Genomic DNA, 21,189 nt, shown 5'->3' with positions numbered 1-21,189 from the left:
TGGTTGTGGCGGTGATTTGAAAAGGCAAGCAAAGCAGAGCCGTCACTTTGCTTTAATGTTTGGTTTTCAGCGCCGCGGGATGCACACATCTGTCAGTGTGCGCTGTTGTGCCCTACAAAAACGTTGTTCTGCATGTATTTCCTGTTTGCCTTTTCATTTTGTTAGCTGTGTTCGTTTAAGCTATAACATCCTCTTTTCATCCATTATATGATGTGTGATTTACATTGACAGTTTGTACATAAGATTTCTAAATTAACACTCCTACACTCAGAACATGATTTGTTGGTGCTTGTGTTACAGTTACTGCTTTTCTGTGTGTATGTAGCAGGCACTTGTCTTGTACACTGTACAAGCCCTACCTTATTTTAATTGCTTTTTCTCTCTATCTCTAGGAGAGGGCATAAACAGGAAGAAAAAAATTATGATTGTTGTTACTATTTGTGGAAAGGGGGTGGGATTTAATAGAATTAGACTTATTTCTGCTCCCTTTTCAACATGTAAAGTTATACATTGTGATTATTCTTTTCCTTATGTTTTTAACATGTTCAAAATAAAGCCACATTTCAAGTGCAGTATTTGAAATATATCCCCCTGAGGTTTATATGCATGCTGATACACAGCATACAGTCAAACCTGGATTATCATAAACAGCCCCATGGTCTGTGTAACTTTTTGAAATATTAAAGTGCAGCATTATCTGCTTACTATTATACGTCCTCCCTTCAGCATTGTAGTTTACATTGGGTTCACGTGACATGTGCATTGTCCTGAGGGTAGGGTAGCAAGCTGCTTTTCCCGAAAACGGAACAAAGACACTTTCAATAACCTGTAATGTGTAAATATGCATACTGTGCGACAGACACAGCTCAGACGCAAAATTTCCAAGCTTATAGTCCCACATTAATTTTAGCTGGCATTGCTTGAACGGTGATAATGTAGCTGTCTCGCTGAGGTTAGCGGACTACTGTTGTGCATTATATTTTGCCTCCTTGTGTTACTGATGTTAATGATGTGGTGTGCGTGTAGAGAGACTGTGAAATCGCGAGTTTTGTTGTGTGGAGCCTGCCTAAGCGGCAGGGCTCAAACCGTTAACGTTTCGCAGTAACTCAGTTCACACGCTGTTGATTTGAACGCAGTCCCTGTGCACGGAGCTAGAAAACCACCTGAGCTGCACACCTGCCACTGAGCTTAACAGTCCCCAGTTGTGTACTGCGCATGCGCCACTCACTCAAGGGCTATACTGTCATGGCGGTGACGAGCTGAAGCTACCGGGGTAGATCAGGAAGCAAATGCAGCGCAGCTGGGTCAACGTTGCCATTTAGCCAAGTGTGCGGAGTTTCCCGAGGAGGAGGAGGGGGTCACCGAGCGGACCTCAGCTCTTTGTCGGCTTTCTCCGGAGCTGCTGGCGGACTTGCTTCCATTCAGTTTATGAGTTTTTTTTTATTATTATGCCAAGCGCTACCTGTCAAGTGAGTGGACTCAGTGATAATAGCAACTTCCACTGCTGTGCGGAGATATTAAAGTATCCTCGCTTGCCGTTTGTGCACAGGAGCACGGGAGGACACAGGTAAAAGGGCGAACTCTTCTTCACCTGCTTCTCCCCTTGTTACCTGCACCACACTTTCCACGGCTTTTAACAGTGTAAAACCCTCCGTGTGGCATCAAGTTACAGAGCAGGGCAGAGGAGTAGTTCACCGTGGAGAGGAGCACTGACATTTCCAGCCTCGCGGTGTCAGCGGTCATCAAATTCTCTCGTTTTTTACCCACTTTCGAGGCTCTGTTTTTGGATGGGAGGGAAACGTCTTGCTTATGTGCCTATAGACCGTCAACAACTCAGCTGAAGGGGAGATAAACCCCCCTCCCCCTTATTTCCCTCTTCTGACATCGGCTCCACTGTCACCATTGGAGGTGAACAGGTGCCTTACCTGTGAACGCCACCTGTCCCGTCCGCTTCCTTAGCAATGGCTAGCGAGGAGACAGCGGGCGCTGCACCGCCAGGTGAAGGGAAGGACGGGCGACCTGGCGCCGTGGGGCTCAACCCCGGAGTGCCTATCAGGGGGATAAGAATGAAATTCGCCGTGCTCACCGGCCTGGTGGAAGTTGGGGAAGTTTCCAACCGAGACATTGTGGAGACGGTGTTCAACCTGGTAAGCTGATTATGGGGCTCAGAATAGGCCATAGATAGCACTGTCACGCTGTGGTACTGGCTGTGAATCTTTGGGAAAGTCTGGCTTACACCCATATTTGCATAAAAGAAAGGCGTTGATCGTCTGTCAGCACTGACAAAATCGATACTTTACTACTAAGTGTGGCCATATTGACTTAAAGGCAAGCAGCCTACACTGGAAACTGCAGTGAGTCACAGCTATAGGACCTCTCTCTCTAATGAACCCTTATTATCCATGTTGCCCTGTAAACTAAATGGTATATTGTTGGTTTGTTGTTTACAGATAGCTGGAGTGATTGGGCTCATCAGAGCAGGTTCTCATTATTTAGACATGCATGTCATACAGTTTCTTATGCTGCACTGTTCTGTTGTCTTATTGGGCCCCTGCATGTACACATCTAATTATTAGTGTTAAAAACATGTTACTAAGGTTGTTATTGAACATGACACGATGACCAATGTGAGAATAATCGTGGCAGAGAAAATACTGCGGCAGCAGCAAATCAGTCAGTGCTTTTTTGTGTATGTGTGTGTGTGAGAGTGTGTGACATATCCAGGTCAGTCATACTGGGTGTCTTATCTGTCTGTTACCTGTTGGCCACCTTAAAGCACGTACCCCAGCTTGGCCTGTCTGCAGTACTGATAGCCCTCGCCTGCCACAAAGCTTTTCACAAAGTGACTTTGCGGTGTTTGCATGAGAATGAATGAAACTACCAGTAACAAGGAAACTTACCGTGATGAATGGGAGCATGGTCAACTGCAGCTTTCACTGGTGAGGTGTGGGAGGAAGGGAGAGGGAGGAGACGTGAAGGTAGAACCTGCAAAACTGCTTTGTCACAGTGGTACAACAATGGAATCCTTTAGATAGGGGAGGCTCGCCTATAGTCATATAGTTTACTCCCAATGCCAACCCCCACAGAGGAGGCTAATGAACTGCAAGTAGATGTCTGACTCATGGCGGCATATTTGTAAGCACTACTAAACACAAACTATCCCATCAGCTAAATATCAGCACAGCTGAGAGCCTGAAAACTTAATTTAACCAAGAAGAAAAACTAAACAGTGAATTGATTAACAAAGCAGATGATGATTAAATGCCTTTCAGACAAAAAGTGATCAGTTAACTTGTCTTTCCACTCTTATACTGACCCATGTTACACTGACCTACTTTGATTGGACACGTTTGTAGTGTATTGCCAGCTTATCGCCAGGATGCTGCAAAAGCAAAGCTTTTTTTTTTTTGCTTTTTCCTCATTTATTTCTTTATTTTTTTGTGTCCAGTCTTGTCTGTCTGTTGCTATTATTAATTTTGGACAGACATGTGATTGCAAGCGAGGACTTCTGACTGGAAAAGCAGACAATGTAAACGCAGTATCACGGGGAAGTATTGTTTTTAGTAGCAGCTTCCAGTGACTATATGTACAATTGTTTGGTTTTTTTGTGTGTTTTTATCCCCTTTAAGCTGAGAAAGCCATCATTGCACAAATATGATCTGTACAGGCTCCTCTGTCTCACTGCAGCTCTTCTGGACTGCATTTTTATCATGGACAGTGTCATTTTTCAGGAGGTGCTGTGCATTTCATTATGCTTACAACATTCTACAGCTTTCCACGTGATAATCTGATTTATCACAGTGGTCATAGTTTTCTCTTTGGTAGTATCTGCCAGAGCCCTACATTGATTAAATACTACATGGTTTCCCCAAGAGTATTGTCTCTCTGTGTCACAACTCATCAGCAGTGGTTGTGATGACTCGCAGCACGTGGGCTTGGGTTATAAGCACCACTATTCAGTTGTTTTTAGAAAAACGGGCTCATGTGCTGGCCCTGTTTGTGCCTGGAGTCAGGAATTTGCTAAAGAGGGGGGCAAAGAAGAGTTTGCTTCACACAGTCACAGTCTGAGTGTTACACTGTTTTGTCCCCCCCCCCCCCCCCCCCCCCCCCCTTGAACAAGGTTCAAGGGGTATATAGCTGTCAGTTAAAAGTGAAAGTAAAGATGAGCAGGCCAGAGAATAGAGAGCTGAACTTTTTTTCAGTGCAACAGCTGAACTGTTGATACATAATCTGGTATTCAAGTTTACTTTTAAATAGAGAGAGGAAAAAAACAAAACGTAATCTGTGTGGCAGAGTACAACATCTGTATTCAGAGACAGTTTTTTATATTTTGGTCCTATGAAGTCTTGCCCTGTCTTGGCTCATTGGATCTGTCTTGGCTAACAAATTCAATCTGTTTAAAGCAGCACTGGTGTAATACAAGGGATGAATTTCACAGTATAAACATGTTTTGTTTCTTTATTTTCTTGCATCTGAGTATGGCAAGTTTTTATTTTTCCAGAGTCTGCATCAAATACACAAGTTTGCACACAGCCAGAGGAACAATGTGCAAAAAAGGGCATATTTTTTGCTTTAAACGGATTACCTCTGCAGTGGCTTTTACACTTATGGTAAAGAAAAAATATGGGAATTCTAAGTTTTTATGTATTGAGACGTAGTTAAAAAATCATCTGGTTCTTACCAGGTTTTAAAATAATTTAAATACAACCTCTGATGAACAACAACACTCGACACATTTCACCACGTCATTATTTATTTAACAAAAGCTAAGCCAAAATGCGAAGCGGTGAATGAAGAGCTGAGTAGCTTGTACAACCATATTTAGCAGCAATAACTTGAAGTAATAATTCTCTGTACGACTTTCAGTCTCTCACATCACTGTGGAGGAATTTTGTCCCTCTATTCTTTACAGCGTTGCTTCAGTTCATTGAGTTTTGCAGGCATTTGTTTATACACGGCTCTTTTAAAAGTCCTGCTGCAGCATTTCCATTGCGTTGAGGTCTGGACTTTGACTGGGACATTGTAGCACCTTGATTCTTTTCTTTTTCAGCCATTCTGCTTGTAGATCTGAGGCTGTGTTTGGGATCATATTCCCAGTCAATGATATAGATAACTTTGGTATGCACTTGGACTTAATGTTCAGCTGGGAGTGAAGATGTCAGGAAACTTGATTGATGAGACTTCCCTCCCACTAAAACAGAATCAACTTTCTGGGATTTAAACTGTTAACTTAAATATGCAGCGCTACCTGCTGTTGCTACCCCTTCTGAATAAGGTAGAAACCAAAAGCAGCATAATGTTTGACCTTGGGGTCAATTTACTGGGATTTCTATTCCCGGGAACACTGGAAACGGTCTTGAATGTTTTGTACTTGTCAATAATATTTCCCATTGCAGAATTACTTCATATCATTTGGAAATGGCCTTATTAGACTTTGCAGGTTGATGGGCAGCAACAATTCTTCTTCTCTGAGATCACTGTGGATGTCTTTGCTCCTTGGCATTGTGATAACACACAGCTGAATGCTCCAGACCAACAAGCTACCAAAACTTCTGCTTTGGTAGTTTGGAAATGAGGGGGGAAATGTGTGGGTCTCTTGGGCTTGAGTAAATGTTTGACTTTGTCTAGTAGTCACTCGTTTACACTTGTTTCCCCCCTTTTTAAGGCAGGTAGTGTAGAATCGGTTTGTTTGCGCCCTTGTGCTTTAAGTGGCTGCCCACAGCTTTACAGGAAGTGCCACTTTTTTCTCTTTTGTTCTGGCTAACTGAAACAGTGTGCTGAAAGCTGGAAAGAGCTGCAGACTGGGGTGTTAATTCTCAGTTGAGCCAGTAATAAACGTTACTGTCTGTATCTGTCTGCTGATGTAATTCTCTTTTAGTTAGCAGACTTTATTGTAGATTTGCAAAGACAGCCTTGTAATGCATAATCACACATAATTACATGTTGCTACATAGGATAGAAATAAATGAGGAAATAAAAGGCTGCAATTAGGCAATATCAGTATTCCTTCATTAGGGTTTATTGTGTTTAATGGACATCTCAGAGGGTGTAAATACTGTTAATACATGGGCACTTTAAAATGAAGCAGTGGGATGTCGGGGCTCTTGCGGTTATCCCAATATAAGAGAATGAAAGAGGTATACCGCTGCCTTACATAGGGTAGGTAATCTCCTAGGCCCAATAAAGCACTGACTAATGTGACGCTCTGTGAAGAGGAGCCAGGCTGAGCTGGAATCATGGCTCCTCTGTTAGGTGACACAGGAGATGGGTGAGGTGGTGGTGTGGAATGTAACGGTGGCTTTACCTGAATACAAGGTCATAGAGCCGATGGCAGACAGCTATGGAACCCAGAACTATATGAATACACTGGCTATGATCATTTAAGTGTTAGATTTGATTTCCTTTATGAAAATGATGCATCACATCAAAGTATTTGTTTATCACAAAGAACTACAGCCTGAAGGCTCGTAGCAGAAGAAGCCACAAATAAAACTCTGTGATGTTTCTATTTGGTTATGATTTATTAAATATGGGATAGGTTTATTCATGTATCTGAAAATGCAGTCTGTGCCACGGGGCTTCATTAACTAAAGTGATCTTGTTATGCTACAGGGCTTTCTGGAAGATGGCGTATAGTAAAATCATAATTTCATTCATGAAGTTGAAGTTTCTCATTTCATTTTTTCAAATGTTAAAATGTGGAATGTTGGTATTTGTCTGTCCATGTGCTTCAGTTTGTCTTGAGCCACCGTATTTGAACTACCTGCTGCAACACTATGTATTAAATCTGTATTTAGCTGTAGCTATAGCTTAGATGGCCTCTTTTTGGGCATGTCTTTATCCTTTTTTATGATATCTACTTGCATTTAATTTCCCTTCTACAAGGCTACTGTTTTCCAGGCATTCTGTATTTCTAGTTGTGTCAACGAGGCAAATCAGTTTTATTCTGTTTCTTCAGTGATATTTTAAGGTCTCTTTCTTTGTCTTTGTGCTTCTGAGCATGTGCAGTTTCTGTTAGTGCGTCGTTGCCCACTTTATCATCTGTGGGACTGATGTTGACACAGAGGATCCTCCTTTGAGATAGGCTGTCATAAGTGAAATTAATTGTTCTAAACTTGCATCTTCCCTTTTTATTTCTTTAAATAGGCTGCCTGGGACCCTTATTACTTCCCAGTGCAGGAATAAATCCCGAAAAGTAGTTGTTCTGTGGAATTATTATGTGTCACGCTTTAAAACTGTGAAATTGAGTTTAGTAGCTTTATTCTTATCAGCAGATACAGGCTATTTTTGCCCTGACTAGAAACTAGCGATGGTTGCAATAAGATAATCCCCAAGATGGTAGACAAGTGTTAATATGAACACTTTTTTTTTCTTTTTCATAATTCACTGCTTGTGTGCATATGTTGCCCACAAGCACACACACATTCTCCCTTCATTTGCACGCAGTCTGGCACAAAAGCTGTAAGAGTGAGGGCGATGCTTGTGCTCTCTCCAGGCATGCTTTGCCCTCTCTGGCAGTAACAAAGAGCCCTCTAATCTGACACATGAATGAAATGCTATCTGCTTCTCTCCATTATCTGTCGCATCAGCCCAATTTCAGGGTCACACCTCTTTCTTCTTGCATCACTCTATCTGAAGGTAGTCTGAAGTGGTATAGGACTGTTGACTGTCAGCATGACTGTCTGTTTATTTTATTTTCAGAATAATATTCAGTGCTCATTGTTTCCGTAAATGGTCTTTTTGTTTCCCTAAACAAAAGAGGGCATTTGTGTTCGTTGCACCATTTTGGCAGTCATGTCTTTTTCATAGAAATAACAGTGAAATCACCACAGTGAGTTTTCTTGAGGGTAAACGGGATTAGCTAGTCTGGATGAGCTATAGGTGTAAGTGGGTTTAAAAAGCCACAACTGGAATGCCTGTTTTCTCCTTCTTTATGCAGTGTCTTTATTTAGCCCTGGAGCAGGTCAGCTAATGCACCCATCATGCCTCATTGTCTGCTGTTTGTTGACAAATAGGCAGATGGCCTCAGGATTTAACAGGGTTTGAAAGAGATGCGTGTCATCGGAGAGATATGTCTTGCATAACAAGAATTTAGAGACAGTTAAAAGCTTGAGATATAGTATTTTGGGACACTGTAGTTACATGAAATATCTCTGAGAAGTGTGCTTTGTTTTTCCTGTTTTTGCTTTAAAAAGATTTAATGGGAGTGTTGATAAGCACTGGGTGGGAACAGTTGCCTGGTGTCACATCCTACTTCAGGAGCGTGGTTAGGGAAACTTGTTCCACATGACAGTTTAGTGGTAACTACCTCTGGAGTACAGTGGGGAAAATAATTACTTTGTTCCCTGCTGAATTTGTATGCTTGCTCACTTACAAAGAAAAGCCAGTCTCTATTTTTTCTGATAGTTTCCTTTTAATGCAGAGAGAGAAAATATCAAACAAAAGTCCAGGAAAAAAAGAAAACATATTACAGAAAAGTTATAAATTCATTTAAATGTCATTGAGTGAAAAAAGTATTTGATCCTCAAGCAATACATGTACCTGAGTGACCCAGTCCATGACCTTAATGTCCTTCTTCTTTAGCCACTCCTTTGTTGCCTTAGTGGCATGTTTCAGGTTACTGCCATGTTGGATGACCAATCCATGAGTCATCTTCAGTGTTCTGGCTGAGGGCAGGAAGTCTAAGGTTTTACAGTACATGGCCCCGCCCTTTATGTACCTTCAAGTTTTCATGTATCGTTAGAAGAAAAACAGCCCCAAAGCATAATGCTTCCACCTCCATGCTTGACTGTACGGATGGTGTTCTTTGGGTCATACTCAGCATTTCTCTTTCGTTAAACACGACAGGTTGAGTTGATGCCAAATAGCTTGATTTTTATCTGGATACAGCACTTTCTCCCAAGCCTTCTCTGAATCATTTAGATGTTCATTGGGAAACTTAAGTTGGACCTGTACAAGTTCTTTCTTGAACGGTTGGACCTTATTGTATAGTGTGTTGCTAATGGTGTTGTTGGAGACTGCGTTTCTAAGTGCGTTATATTTCTTCCCTTTCCAAATATTCACACCAGCGTTGTCACTTTCTCACCAAGCTTCTTGCAGATGGTCTTTTAGCACATGTAGCCTTGTGCAGGTCTACAATCTTGTTCCTGACATCCTTTGACAGCTCTTTGGTCTCACCTATGGTGGTGGAGAAGTTGTAATGGAAGAAATTGATTCTGTGGACGCGTGTGTTATATACACACAACTAGTTGAAGTCGGGAGTATCTGTAATTGATTCATTGTAATTTGTGTGCCCACAAACAATCTGTGGAAGCCAAAATTCTGGTTGGTAGGGTATCAAATACTCATTCTACTCAATGGCACTAAAAGCAATATTTAATTTTAATGAAATGTGTTTTTTTTTTTTTTTTTCTGGATTTTTGGTTGATATTCTCTCTGTGTATTAAAATGAAACTACCAAAAAATTAGAGACTGTTCATTTCTTTGTAAGTGAGCAAACTTAGATTTCAGGCGATCACCATATATAGACTTGTAACACACAGCAGTGAATAACCAATTAGCTTTATTGTTTATACAAGTTTTACTTCAGTGAGCACAATTCCAATTATTAGAATTACTACATTCTGCAAGTTTATTTGTAAACTAATCAGCTCGTATGCACAATTGGCAAAGTGTGGCTAGAATACATTTATCAAGCAGGCAACACATCCAACTTAAAGTCTTGTTGCACACACAGTAGTCTAGATGTAATCACATATGTTTTTTAATTGAAAGTTAGTTTTAAAGCTTCCAATTATTGTCAGAGAACAAACATTCCAGGAAACCAAAAGAAAAACTTGCGTTATTAATTTGATTATTTTTGATTAATGGTTTTTGTCTTCCTGCAACTTCTGTTAAATGAATATTCTTTGAGTCTTGTCCTTTCACTCAAACCTCTTGTACCATTCTCCAAACTGTTCAGGTTTAGGTTTGCTTTTAAATGTAGAATGCTGAACAAATAGTAAAAGATTAACTGCTCATAGATTTCTCGTCATTTGCGGTCGTTGCAGTGACTGCCTGCTTTTAAGAAACAGGGTCAGGGTAGTGTAGCCTACTACTTGGCCTACATCTCTACTTATTGTTTCGCCTGTAACTGTGCCAGCTCACAAAGGCATTTTGTCAAGATGCTAATGGTTATGATGGCGGAAACTGGGAACAGGAGCTGTTGAAGGCTCTCAAACACCAACAAGCTGATAATAAAACTGTGCCCAAGAGCCACAGGGGTAATTATGCCCGCTATCATTTGTATTTTCTTGCACACAGATTAATACTGTACCGTTAAGTAAATGGCTAGGGTCACTTCATTTAAGTTTCATTTAATCTTTATGCAATTTTTGCCCCGAAGAGAAGTTTTGGGCCGCTTGTTTAAAGTAGAGCAGGGTGTTTGCCTCTTGAACCCAAACTGGGAGCTGGTTCCACAACACAGGATCCTGATAGCTTTGCCTGCTGTCCTAATTTGGATACTCTTGAAGTCTGCACTATACTACAAAGAGCTCTACTAGGATGATATTATGATAAGTCTTTAAAGCTGTTTTCATGCATTATAGTATTATAGAGATTACCCAGTGGAAAAACATGTCAGAATGTAAAACATCTGACATGGTTTGATTGGATGTTCAACAGTCTCTGACCGACAAACTTCCTAGTTCGTCTCTTGTCTTGTGTCCTTTCTCATGATCACGCTACCCAGCAGCACCCTCGCTTGAACCAAACAGAGTATTTCCAGTACTGAGGGCATGGCTGATGTGAACTATCTCCTGCTGTGTCCTACATCTGAGAGAGCTTTGGACAATTCCTCTGACAGTTTTCTCAGTTCATGTGTGGAATCAGCTTAAGATATTATCGAGCTTGTTCATTAAAGTCTATGTACATGAGGAAAAGGATTTTAAATGCTATTTGTGATTTTTTTTTTTTTTTTTTTTTTTAAACTGAGAGCCAGTGAAGAAACGCTGGTGATCAGAGATGCAGAGTACACCCAGATTCTTTTGAAATTCTAGCTGGTAACTTGCAGAGGTTATTTGGAGACTTTACCCCACATGCTTCATGAGGCCTTTCACTCAGTTTGACAGGTACTCCTTATGTAACAAACATCTCAGTAGCTGTGAGGTATGATACATTATGATACATGGACAGACAGAGTAGCATTTTATTGCATTTCTCTGAATAGTTCTTGCATAGTTTGAAGCTATGCCTTGGGTCATTGCTGGAGTAATCTCAGTTCCAATCAGGTATTGTCTGCAAGGTATGTCATAGCTTTAGAAAAATGGAGAGATGGACTTCTTCAAGATTTGTCAAATCCATTTGGGGCCCGTTTATGGTCTAAATCAACTTATTGTTAATGCTAACTCACAGAGAAACAGTCTAAATCTGGTCTTATTCTAAAGCGGCTCCATTTGATGATACATCTGTGACAGTTTGGAAAGACTCAGTCCTGACAGCTAAATCGATGAAAGGCTGAACTGAGTTACTATGACTTTCTCAGCCTGTTAAAAAATGTTTTTTTTTTTTTTTTTTTGTTTCCTTCCAATAACAGTGAGTAATGTGCACTTCTAGCTTATCTTCCCAGACTAGCTGAAATTCTTTATAAATGCTTTGACGCTTTAAAGTGTGAATTGAACCATGGGACTGGCCTCTTGAGTCATAGCTTTCTTTTTCAGAGGGGTAACAGTAGGGCTGCCACGATTAGTGGACTAGTCACGATTACGTCGACTATCAAAATCGTCGACGACTGATTTAATAGTCGACGCGTCGTTTGAAGCTTTGTAAGATCACAAAAGACGCAGGAATAAGTAGTAGGATTTAAGAGTGTAATAACGGACTGAAACAGAAGATGGCAGCACTGCATGTACAAGGATGCCAGCTGCCGTTAAACCCCGAAGAAGAAGAAGCTTTGTCCCAGAATTCATAGCGCAGCCCAGCTCAGTTTCCAACAATGGCGGCAGCTAGTTAGTTTTAATATTACTCTTATTATTCTTTCTGGGTCACAAAATAAACGTTTAACATATTTTCAGGCGAGAATGTAGCTGTGTAAACCTCAAATATCTGCTCAGTTTATCAAGACACCACATATTTTCAAAAGCGCTCCGACGTTTTCGGAGACGTCTGTTACCCACTAGCTCGATAGCTAGCCGGGGGCAAGGCTCACTAGAGCCGTGAGAACACCGGACTCCCGGCAAATCGTTTTCAAACCCACCGCCGTCTTTCACTACTCAGGTTAAACATGATATATAAGTCACTTAGATAACTTAAAAATGTTATTGTTTGGCTTTTTTTTTCAGTATTTTATTTGTTCCTGAGTAAATCGGTTTGGCTGAGATTAAAGTTATAGTTTTTACACAGCTGAATAAACATCAAGCAGACAGCTGATTATCAGAAATGTGAGATGCTCGAGAATATACTCCAGTGTCCTGTTATATTTTAGATAGCAAGGAGCAGACGGCTGAGTTTATTAAACTCCACTGAAACAATCTGCAAATTTGATTTAAATTTAATAAACTATCATCTTGTCTTTATTTTTAGTTAGCACATAACTTAAACACTTAAAGCTGTAAGCTAATGATAGTTATGTAAGAGCAGATGCTGCTGGTGCAATAAGCTGTACGTTTTACGTCCCATGGATGATGATCTGATTAGTCGACTAATCGCAAAAATAATCGGTGACTAGTCGACTATCAAAATAATCGTTTGTGGCAGCCCTAGGTAACAGTATTAAGTGTTTTATGCATTGAGACTGCAGGACTATCAACAATTGACTTCAGGAGATATAAAGATAAAATGGCTACTCATCATTTTTATTGGTTCCAGCATTTACGGTAACAATAGTGGAATCACTTGAAGGACAATTATGATAGTGGACTTAACAACAGCTCAGGTCAGCTGTTGTTAAAATAAAGTTGTACATTGACCAGCTAGGAGTTGCACCTACCTGAGATAATTAACTGTTATATTAAGCATTGTTATGTGAAAAGCATGTGCTTTTTTTGAATGCTGGCACCTTGAAGTTCTAGTTAAAATGACATGTTTGAACGCTATAGCTTCTGGCCAAGCAGTGTTAACCTTTCTTTTCACAGTGATGCTTGAATTTTGTATTCGGACCAAGTCAGCTGTCATTCTGATTCAGAAAGGTTGTTTTTCTACATTGAAACCTGAAGTTTGTTATGTGCAGTAGTTTTTAGAAGCACAAAACGGATGGTTTCTTGACACTTTACAGTGTTTGTAGCTTTATGGTAAAGTGTTAGTATAATTAATGATATTCAGCTTCACTTCAGACAGACACACTGGTGATATATTCACTTCCTCTAGTTGAAGCCGCTCTGTAACTAGAGGCGTGTTCCTCTGCATTAGTAAAGGGCATGATTGAATGATTCTACCCTTCATAAGGGATCATCTGCTTTCCCTCAGACTTTACTTATCCGGTTATTTTACTGATCAAAGTATTAACGTGTAGAATACCCAGGTAATACTTGTGTATTCAAACCAGCGTGTTGAAATTGAGTTTTGTTGAGTTAAAGCTCACTTTATCAGCAAAATTGCACCCTTGTGATTGCATACATACATGCTAACCCACAATGCGTAGGTTGCTGGAGTCAAAGCGGCTGCACTAACTGAAAATTTGGAGGCATTACATTGAAACTTGTATGAATCTGGTTATTGTACAACCCCATTTTCAAAAAGGCTTGAACAATGAGCAAAATGTGAATAATCAGTAATGATCTAGTCCGGTATTTACTTGGGCGTGACTTAGCCAATTAACCAATATCTACCTATTATGTCAGCTGACCTATCTATGAAGTTTTGACTGGTTAATTTGAATCTTTTTCTGTTTCCTGTCTATTTAAGCAATATTTTACAATGTTTTACTATGACCCTGATGAAGGCCACAAGCCGAAACGCGTTGGTCAATTATTTAAGTTGTTCATCTTCCCTCAAGTGTTGCTGGAGTTCCTACTTTGTGAATTCTTTCATCCTCTCTATGCACCTTGGAAGCAGGTGAAGTTGTGCCAGAAATTTATTTTTTTTTTGCTGCGATTTAGACTTCAAAAAGAAAAATATTAAAATCGTATACATTTTTTTTTTTTTTTTTTTGTATGTCCATCTTAAATGTGAAGCCAGCAGCATGTTTCAGAAAGATTCAACAGGGTGTTATTCACCACATCAATCAGCTCTTTGAAAACACTCTAGTTTTGAAAAGGTTTTGGACTCTTATTCGACACATCACAAGCTGCTAAACAGATCTGGGTCAACTTGGTCATAATTTTTATTTCACAATTCATCAAATATTTTCACAGGGTGATAAGTCTGATCTGGAGGACGTTCCTCAAACTTTGTTCCACAAATGTTTACTTTACTGTCATGATGAAACGATTTGATTTTGGAGGATAAGGTCAAGTTCTCTGTGACCTAACAAAACACATTTTGGCCATTCAAAAGCAGAAGAAAGAATTCAATTATACCCCAAAAGCAAAAGGTCAGGTTCACACAGCTCTACAGTGAAAAGGAAAGTATATCCCTTTTCAGTTCTAGGTTTTCTAAATACAACTTTTGAAGAAGAACAACACATGACATATTACGCCATGTCATAATTGATTTAAAACAAACTAAACCAAAATGCAGATGCAGCGTATGGGGGCAAAAACTAAGTACACCCCATGATTCAACAGCTTGTAGAAGCACATTTAAAACATCTGATTAATAACTTCCTGTGTGACCTTCTGTGTGGAGGAACTTTCGCCCACTCTTCCTTACAGCGTTTCTTCGGTTCATTGAGGTTTGTGGGCATTTGTTGATGCACAGCTCTTTTAAGGTTCAGCATTTCAGGCTGGTTGAGATCTGGATTTTGGGGCATCGCAGCATTTTGTTTCTCTTTTTCTAGATAGATATAAAACCTTTATGAAGCTTTTGATCACTGCATGTTCTATGTTGGAAAATAAAGTCTAGATTTTTGATTAGTTTTCTTTATGTTCTAGGCTCTGTAGGCAGGGAGTAGTATTATAAACTGTTAGAAAAGGTGGAGTGCACATAGCTTCTATTGAACGACTTATTTAGGTGAAAGGCTGAGGGAGGACTCTCCCAGTAGTTCTGCCAGAATTAAAGAGTAAATAATTTAGCTTTTTCTTTTTTTCTCACTTTATTGCTGGAAAAGGAAGAGGGCAGCAATGAATATGAAGTTAGTCACCCTGCCTTTAATCCAAATCAAACAGAGTTTTCTCTGAGATGTCAGAAGAATGATGCAGTAACCCATAAACGATGACTGCTGAGACGTCGAGCGATGCCATCAAACGTCTATAGGACGATCGGAAAGGCAGCACCTGCTCTCAAACCACTGAAATAAATGTTAAAAGGTCGAGGGTATTCATGCTGGTACCGCACTGGGGTTATCAGTTTGACATCTTACATCACTTTGTTTTATTGAGCTGCACTCAAGTCATCAAGGTTCAGCAGTTAGCTTTGGCCAGAGGCAAATGTCTATACATTAAACATGGATAGACATTTTTTTTCATCTGTTGTTCTACTTTTTTAATGTAATTTTAATCTTTTTTTGTTTTTGATTTTTAAATGTGCTTCAAAATAAATAAATTTGAGTTGACTTGACACAAATGTCGCTCTCTTGCTTTTAAAGGCCACGCTGCCACTTAGGATTTTGAACGTTTATCCCCACAATTCACGTTTACTTTACTACTTCTCAATCATAATACCACATATACAAATACAAAGTACTCCAAAAAAGTACTGTTTTTCATATTAAGGTTTAGAAAACAGTATGGCTTTCAAAACAGTTGTTGACTTCCTATACTAAAAGAGTGCTTCTACATCAGGATGGAAATACTAAATCACACTTGCATCGTGCCATTTTCTGTGGCCTTCATGCATGGGTCTTTGTTGACTAGAATTTTATGATATGCAGAGGAAACTACAGGAAGCCTGTTAGAGTAGAGCAACTTTGTTGGGATATGCTGGAGGGTGCAGACGGTTTCCTGCCTCCCCATGTGGGATTTCCCAGATTTCAAACGGCGATAAAACCTTCCAGTAACTTTTTGAACAGAATTTGAATTCTGGATCTGTTTGCATCTGTTTTTTTTTTTTTTTTTTTTTTTTAAAAAAAGGTCAACCAGAAATGATATGGATCATATAGCCCATTCTTTGCATTTGGGATCAAGCTGCATTAATATTCTTTCACATAACAAAGCAAAATGCACAATACTAGAGCTGCTGTCATTATGACTTTGTACCAGAGTACAAATTTCTTAGGTTAGCAGGTTGGTGTCACATTCAGGAGCTTGCAATAAATAAAATCTAAATAAAAAAGCTGCTTCGGTGGTAATATAATGCCTGTGGCTGCAATACAGTAACTGTACTACTATGACTATGAGCTCTTAGGCTTAAATTGACATTTTATGTTAACCTTCAATTTGCCACTTACAAAGGTACTCAAAAATCTAAAGTTTCCAAAGCTCCCCAATCTGTGTACAAAAGTGCTGGAAAATATAATTTTAATTTTATTTTGATGGCACATTCATAAAAAACAGATTTGAAGGTGTTTAAAAAAATAAATAAAAAATCAACCCAAAAAACCTGTGATTGGAAAAGTGTGCTTTGTTATTCAAGCACAATAAAGTACAGTTATGTTTTTAGTCTGAAGTGTGGTACCTTTTGGTACCTCAGTGAATGAGGGGAAAAAATCAGTATTTTGTTTATAAGGAAACCTTTACAGCCCACCTTTTCCGTTAAAGAGATGTATTAATGGAGGCTTCTTTGTGTTTAAATTTTGATTTCACCCCATGTATCAAAACGGGCTGGAATTCCTCTGTAATGACTAATGTTTATCTCTTTCCTTCTTCAGCCCTGTAGCTGTTATTTTTAACTTATTGTACGGCTACTATTCAAACTAAAACCACAAGCAAAGCTGCTACACTTTGACTTTCTTTGTTTGATCGAATCATTCTTTCTATGTCTGCTTTTATGGAAGTCACATCACAGTAGCAGAGAACACCTATCCCCCAGAATTAGTTTGATGAAGCTCAATAACCCGTTCCAAACAGAAGCCATGTAAGGATTTTTCCCCCTAAAATGTGATGTACAAAGCAGGATTTTATTGTTGTGATGTTGAACATCTATTCCTGAAGCAAAAGAGCTGTCCATGAAAACTAAGAGATTGCTCCAAACCAAGAAGTCTGATTACTAATGAGGACTATTTCCTGACAAGCCTTTTCCTTTTGTTGACAATAGCAGCCACCCTGCAACTTGAACTCGATTGCCAGATAGTGCAAGCATTAAACAGGGGACTTGAATAGCTCACCAACTCATGTGATGTGTACGAGTATTTGCTTAATAGGAGAAAAGGTCAAAATCCAGCTTCTCACAGTATCACTGAAGTGCTTATATTTATCTTTCTGTGCAAATGTGAAAAAGAGCTACTACAGATCATAGTCACGCCCCTCCATGTAGGCTATTTCGAGGCAGGTAGTATATTGTGATGAGAATTGATGGCAGTTTATCAGAGCTTTTGTGGCATCTTTTAAAGGACGATGGCACAAAGTGTTTCATACATGAATGTTGATTTGCTTTTTGTGGACCCACCTTTCACACACCTTACATTCCCTTACAATCTCGGCAGGTAAAATATGTAAAAGCAACATTTCATCTGCAGTCTATTAAATGAGATGTATAGGTCCTAATTAAGGCTTGGGTTCCCTTTTCTTGTCTTGGTTTCTGCTTCATTTATTCCTTCACAGTGTGCACATAGTTTTAGTAAAAATAAATGCTGTGTGATTGCATGAAATAATCCAAAAACTCTGCAGGTTCATGTGCGTTGTCCATCTGCATGTTGTGTAAATCTGTTCTTAGATAAATAAATGATGCAACAAAAGAAATCATGTGTTAATCAAACTACAGCCAAGACATCATCACTCCTATTGTAGTGTAAAAATGAATGCCAGCCGTTGTTAAAAACAAAAGCTTGGCAGACTGCACTTCTGAAGATATTCTTAGAAATCCAGCTATTAAAATATCTCCCTCCTCCCTCTCCACTCTGCCTCTCATCATGTTCGTCTAATATGGTATTGAAGGTAGCATTGTGGCTCGGGAAAACAATGTATTACATTTTGAAAAACAAATTGTCATACAAGATGAATGGAGTGAGCCACTTTAAAAGGTTATGTTGCACTGTGATCATTGGACCGCCGTTTTCATGGTCATTGCATGCATAATTTTCACCACTTTGCTCTCCACTTCTGTTTTAGAAAATGCAAAGTGGCAGGCTCATGCACAAGGCAGAATATTGATTGGGTGGTATGTGAATAGTTTTTCCAATACTGAAGCTGTAATAACAAGCCTTATTACAGCATGGTGAAACTAGTACAATTCAGTGCATTTTTACTTGGATGTGCTGTAGTATAATTATGAGTGGAGATAAATGTAAACATCCATCCATACATCAATTTTCTTATCCAACTCAGGATTGTGGGGGTGGAGGGTCTGATGTCTGACACCTGGATCATGAATGTTGAGCAGCAAGGTTTGATTTTATAGAAAACTGATTTTTGCTGGGTCTTATCAATAATCTGAAATGCCACATGATAATATTCAGTGACTTTGTCAGCTGTCATCAAACTCTGGTTTTGCTTTCAAGATACACTCACAGGCCACTTTATTAGGTTGATTTAGCCATGTAGACACGGTCAAGATGAGCTGCTGAAGTTTAAAGCAAGCATCAGAATGACTTTGATTAGGTCATGGTTGTTTGTGCCGGTGGTACTGATGGGATTTACTCAGATAACCTTCTCTAAGTTGTCAGACAACAGGTTGTCTAGAGAAAAATATTCAGTGACAGCAGTTCTCTTGATTTAAAATTGTTGGGCATGTTGTGTCAGAGGAGAATGGTCGAACCAGGTGTCACTTCTGTCAGCTGATAACTGAGGCTACAGTTTGCATGGTCTCACCATAATTGGACAATAGAAGATTGGGAGGGAAAGCATTGCCTGCTCTGATGAGTCTTGATTTCAAATTGTAGGCTCAGAGTTTTGCATTAATGGCATCAATAACTGGATCATCCTGCCTTATGTCAATGGTTCAGGCTGGTGGTGGTGGTATAATGGTGTGGGGAATATTTTCTTGGCAACTTTGGGCCCTTATTACCAACTGTTACCAATTGTTTAAACACCACAGCCTACTTGAGTATTGTTGCTGTTCATCTACTCATCCCCAGGGTACTCATCTCCTGATGGCTGCTTCCGCCAGGATAATACACCATGTCACAAAGCTCAGCTCATATTAAACTGCTTAATTGAACATGAAAGCAAGTTCACTGTACTCCAGTCTGCAGATCTGTATTCAATAGAACACCTTTGGTGGAACAAGAGATTGACACTATGGATGTCTAACTGCCAAATCTACAGCAGTTGTGTGATGGTATCATGTCACTATGGAGCAAAAGCACCTTGTTGAACCTATCATGAAGCTAAAAGTGCGTCCGATCCAGTACTTCTGCGGTGTACCTAATAAAGTGGCTGGGTTGTGTATTCCTTCATTTTCTATTTCTAGCTGACAACCAGCTGGTGAATTAATATGACCAAGATTTGCGTGATGAAGTGGTTACCAACAGTTGGTTTTGACTTGGTTGCACAAAAATGTTCACATGGTTGGCTGCTTTCACTTTTTGTTCAGAGCAGAGATCATCACCCAACAGATTTAATTCATTGCTAAAGTGATGGTGCATGCTATTACATAAAAAAAACAAAAACAAAAAATTAACCAGCATCTGTATTACCTTGCATAATTGATACATTTGCACTTGATGTGTCTTATTTTAGGGACACATCAATGCATGCTTGTTTTTGTTTTTTTAAGCAAGCTGGAAGAGTTATAGGTCACAGGGCTTGATAACATTAATTAAAATTCGCTGTGTCCAAAATTTGTATCACAAGCCCCTTCAAAGACCTCGGCTCACTATTTCGCCTCATCAGAAACCCATTCCACCGTATCACTGCTAGCGCTAGAGGGATTTGAGTGGGACAGATTATTTGGTTGACCTCCTTATCTGCTGGAGCTATTTCAACATCTCACATCAATAGGTTTGAAATGTGAGTGTTTATCAGCAGTGAAGAGCGCCGGATTATAAGATGTTGTCATATCACAAATCATGTTTCGGGTCACTTTGATAGATGCTTTGTTTTGGGTCATGCAGTGGGGGGCTCTCATGGAAGAATAAGCTAAACTACATTTGGTTTGACAAGATAGCTTGTTAAAATAGATCCACTTAAGAGAGCTGTTGAAAAAGTAGGCCGTGTGTGTGTGTGTGTGTGTGTGTGTGTGTGTGTGTGTGTGTGTGTGTGGTGAAAGCATGGTCACTCTTGACAGCCCATTTGAGTATTTTATTTATTTATTTATTTGGACTTGATTTACATTAAAATGGATTGAAAACAATCTGGCATTTAGTGCTCTTGTAGAGGACAAATTGAACTTGGCCTTGAGTCATTTACATGTTTGTTTGTTTTTTCCGGTAGTGAGGTATTGCAACACTTGAGATTTAGGGACGTACTTAGACTGCTAGTTGCACAGTGGAATCAATCAAATGTCATACCGATCAGGTCTCTCTCTCTCTAGGCTTGTCCTTAAGAGCTTATGCATCAAAACTGGCAGATAATAACAAGTGATAGATGGGGCGTGCGTGTTCTGACAGTTCAAAGCAATTCAAAGCTGGATGCAAGCCCTCTGACAATCTACAGAGATGCTAGATATGAGCATATAAATGTCTGGGACTTTTTTTTTCTGTTTTCTCTGATCTTAGCCATACAACTCTTTTTATATTCAAACATTTTCAGTCATAGAATTTAATTGAACTTTCACAAGAAATAAAGGATTAACGTGAGCATGGATATAGTCATGCACAAGACACAATGGAGGGGCTCGTCACCCTGCAGCTATGACTTGGCAACATCACTGTTTGTGCCTATTACTTTTAGCCGGGTAATTTCCTCCCCTGTGGTACAAAATGGTCATCATTTGTTGCTTTTTCTCATCGTCAGCATCACATTGGCTGCCTGTAATGATTCACAAATTCGTTTTGTTTAGCTCAGACCTCAGGCTCAGTGAAGCTTCAGCCTTCAGTCTCAGTCTCAATTTCTTGCTAACTGAATTTAAAGTGATTGTGAA

The 21,189-nt window shown here is 39.6% G+C and overlaps 1 protein-coding gene across 11 annotated transcripts in view; it reads left to right on the top strand.

Annotated features, from left to right (window-relative positions):
- The first annotated feature begins 1,216 nt into the window (after positions 1 to 1,216).
- The window catches only part of lrba (LPS-responsive vesicle trafficking, beach and anchor containing), a 175,428-nt gene continuing 155,455 nt past the window's right edge, over positions 1,217 to 21,189 (top strand). For all 11 annotated transcript variants that reach the window (XM_084931650.1, XM_084931659.1, XM_084931658.1 and 8 more), the window contains exon 1: positions 1,217 to 2,147. In XM_084931650.1, the coding sequence (XP_084787776.1) occupies positions 1,962 to 2,147 (186 nt within the window). In that variant the 5' untranslated portion in view covers positions 1,217 to 1,961. The remainder of the gene's footprint in view (positions 2,148 to 21,189) is intronic.

The sequence above is a fragment of the Perissodus microlepis genome, chromosome 6 (assembly GCF_051167445.1).
Source record: "Perissodus microlepis isolate ML-2025 ecotype Zambia chromosome 6, ASM5116744v1, whole genome shotgun sequence".
In the NCBI taxonomy this organism is placed as follows: Eukaryota; Metazoa; Chordata; class Actinopteri; order Cichliformes; family Cichlidae; genus Perissodus; species Perissodus microlepis.
Note: the sequence above shows the minus strand (reverse complement) of the source record. Positions and strands in the feature narration are given on the sequence as shown.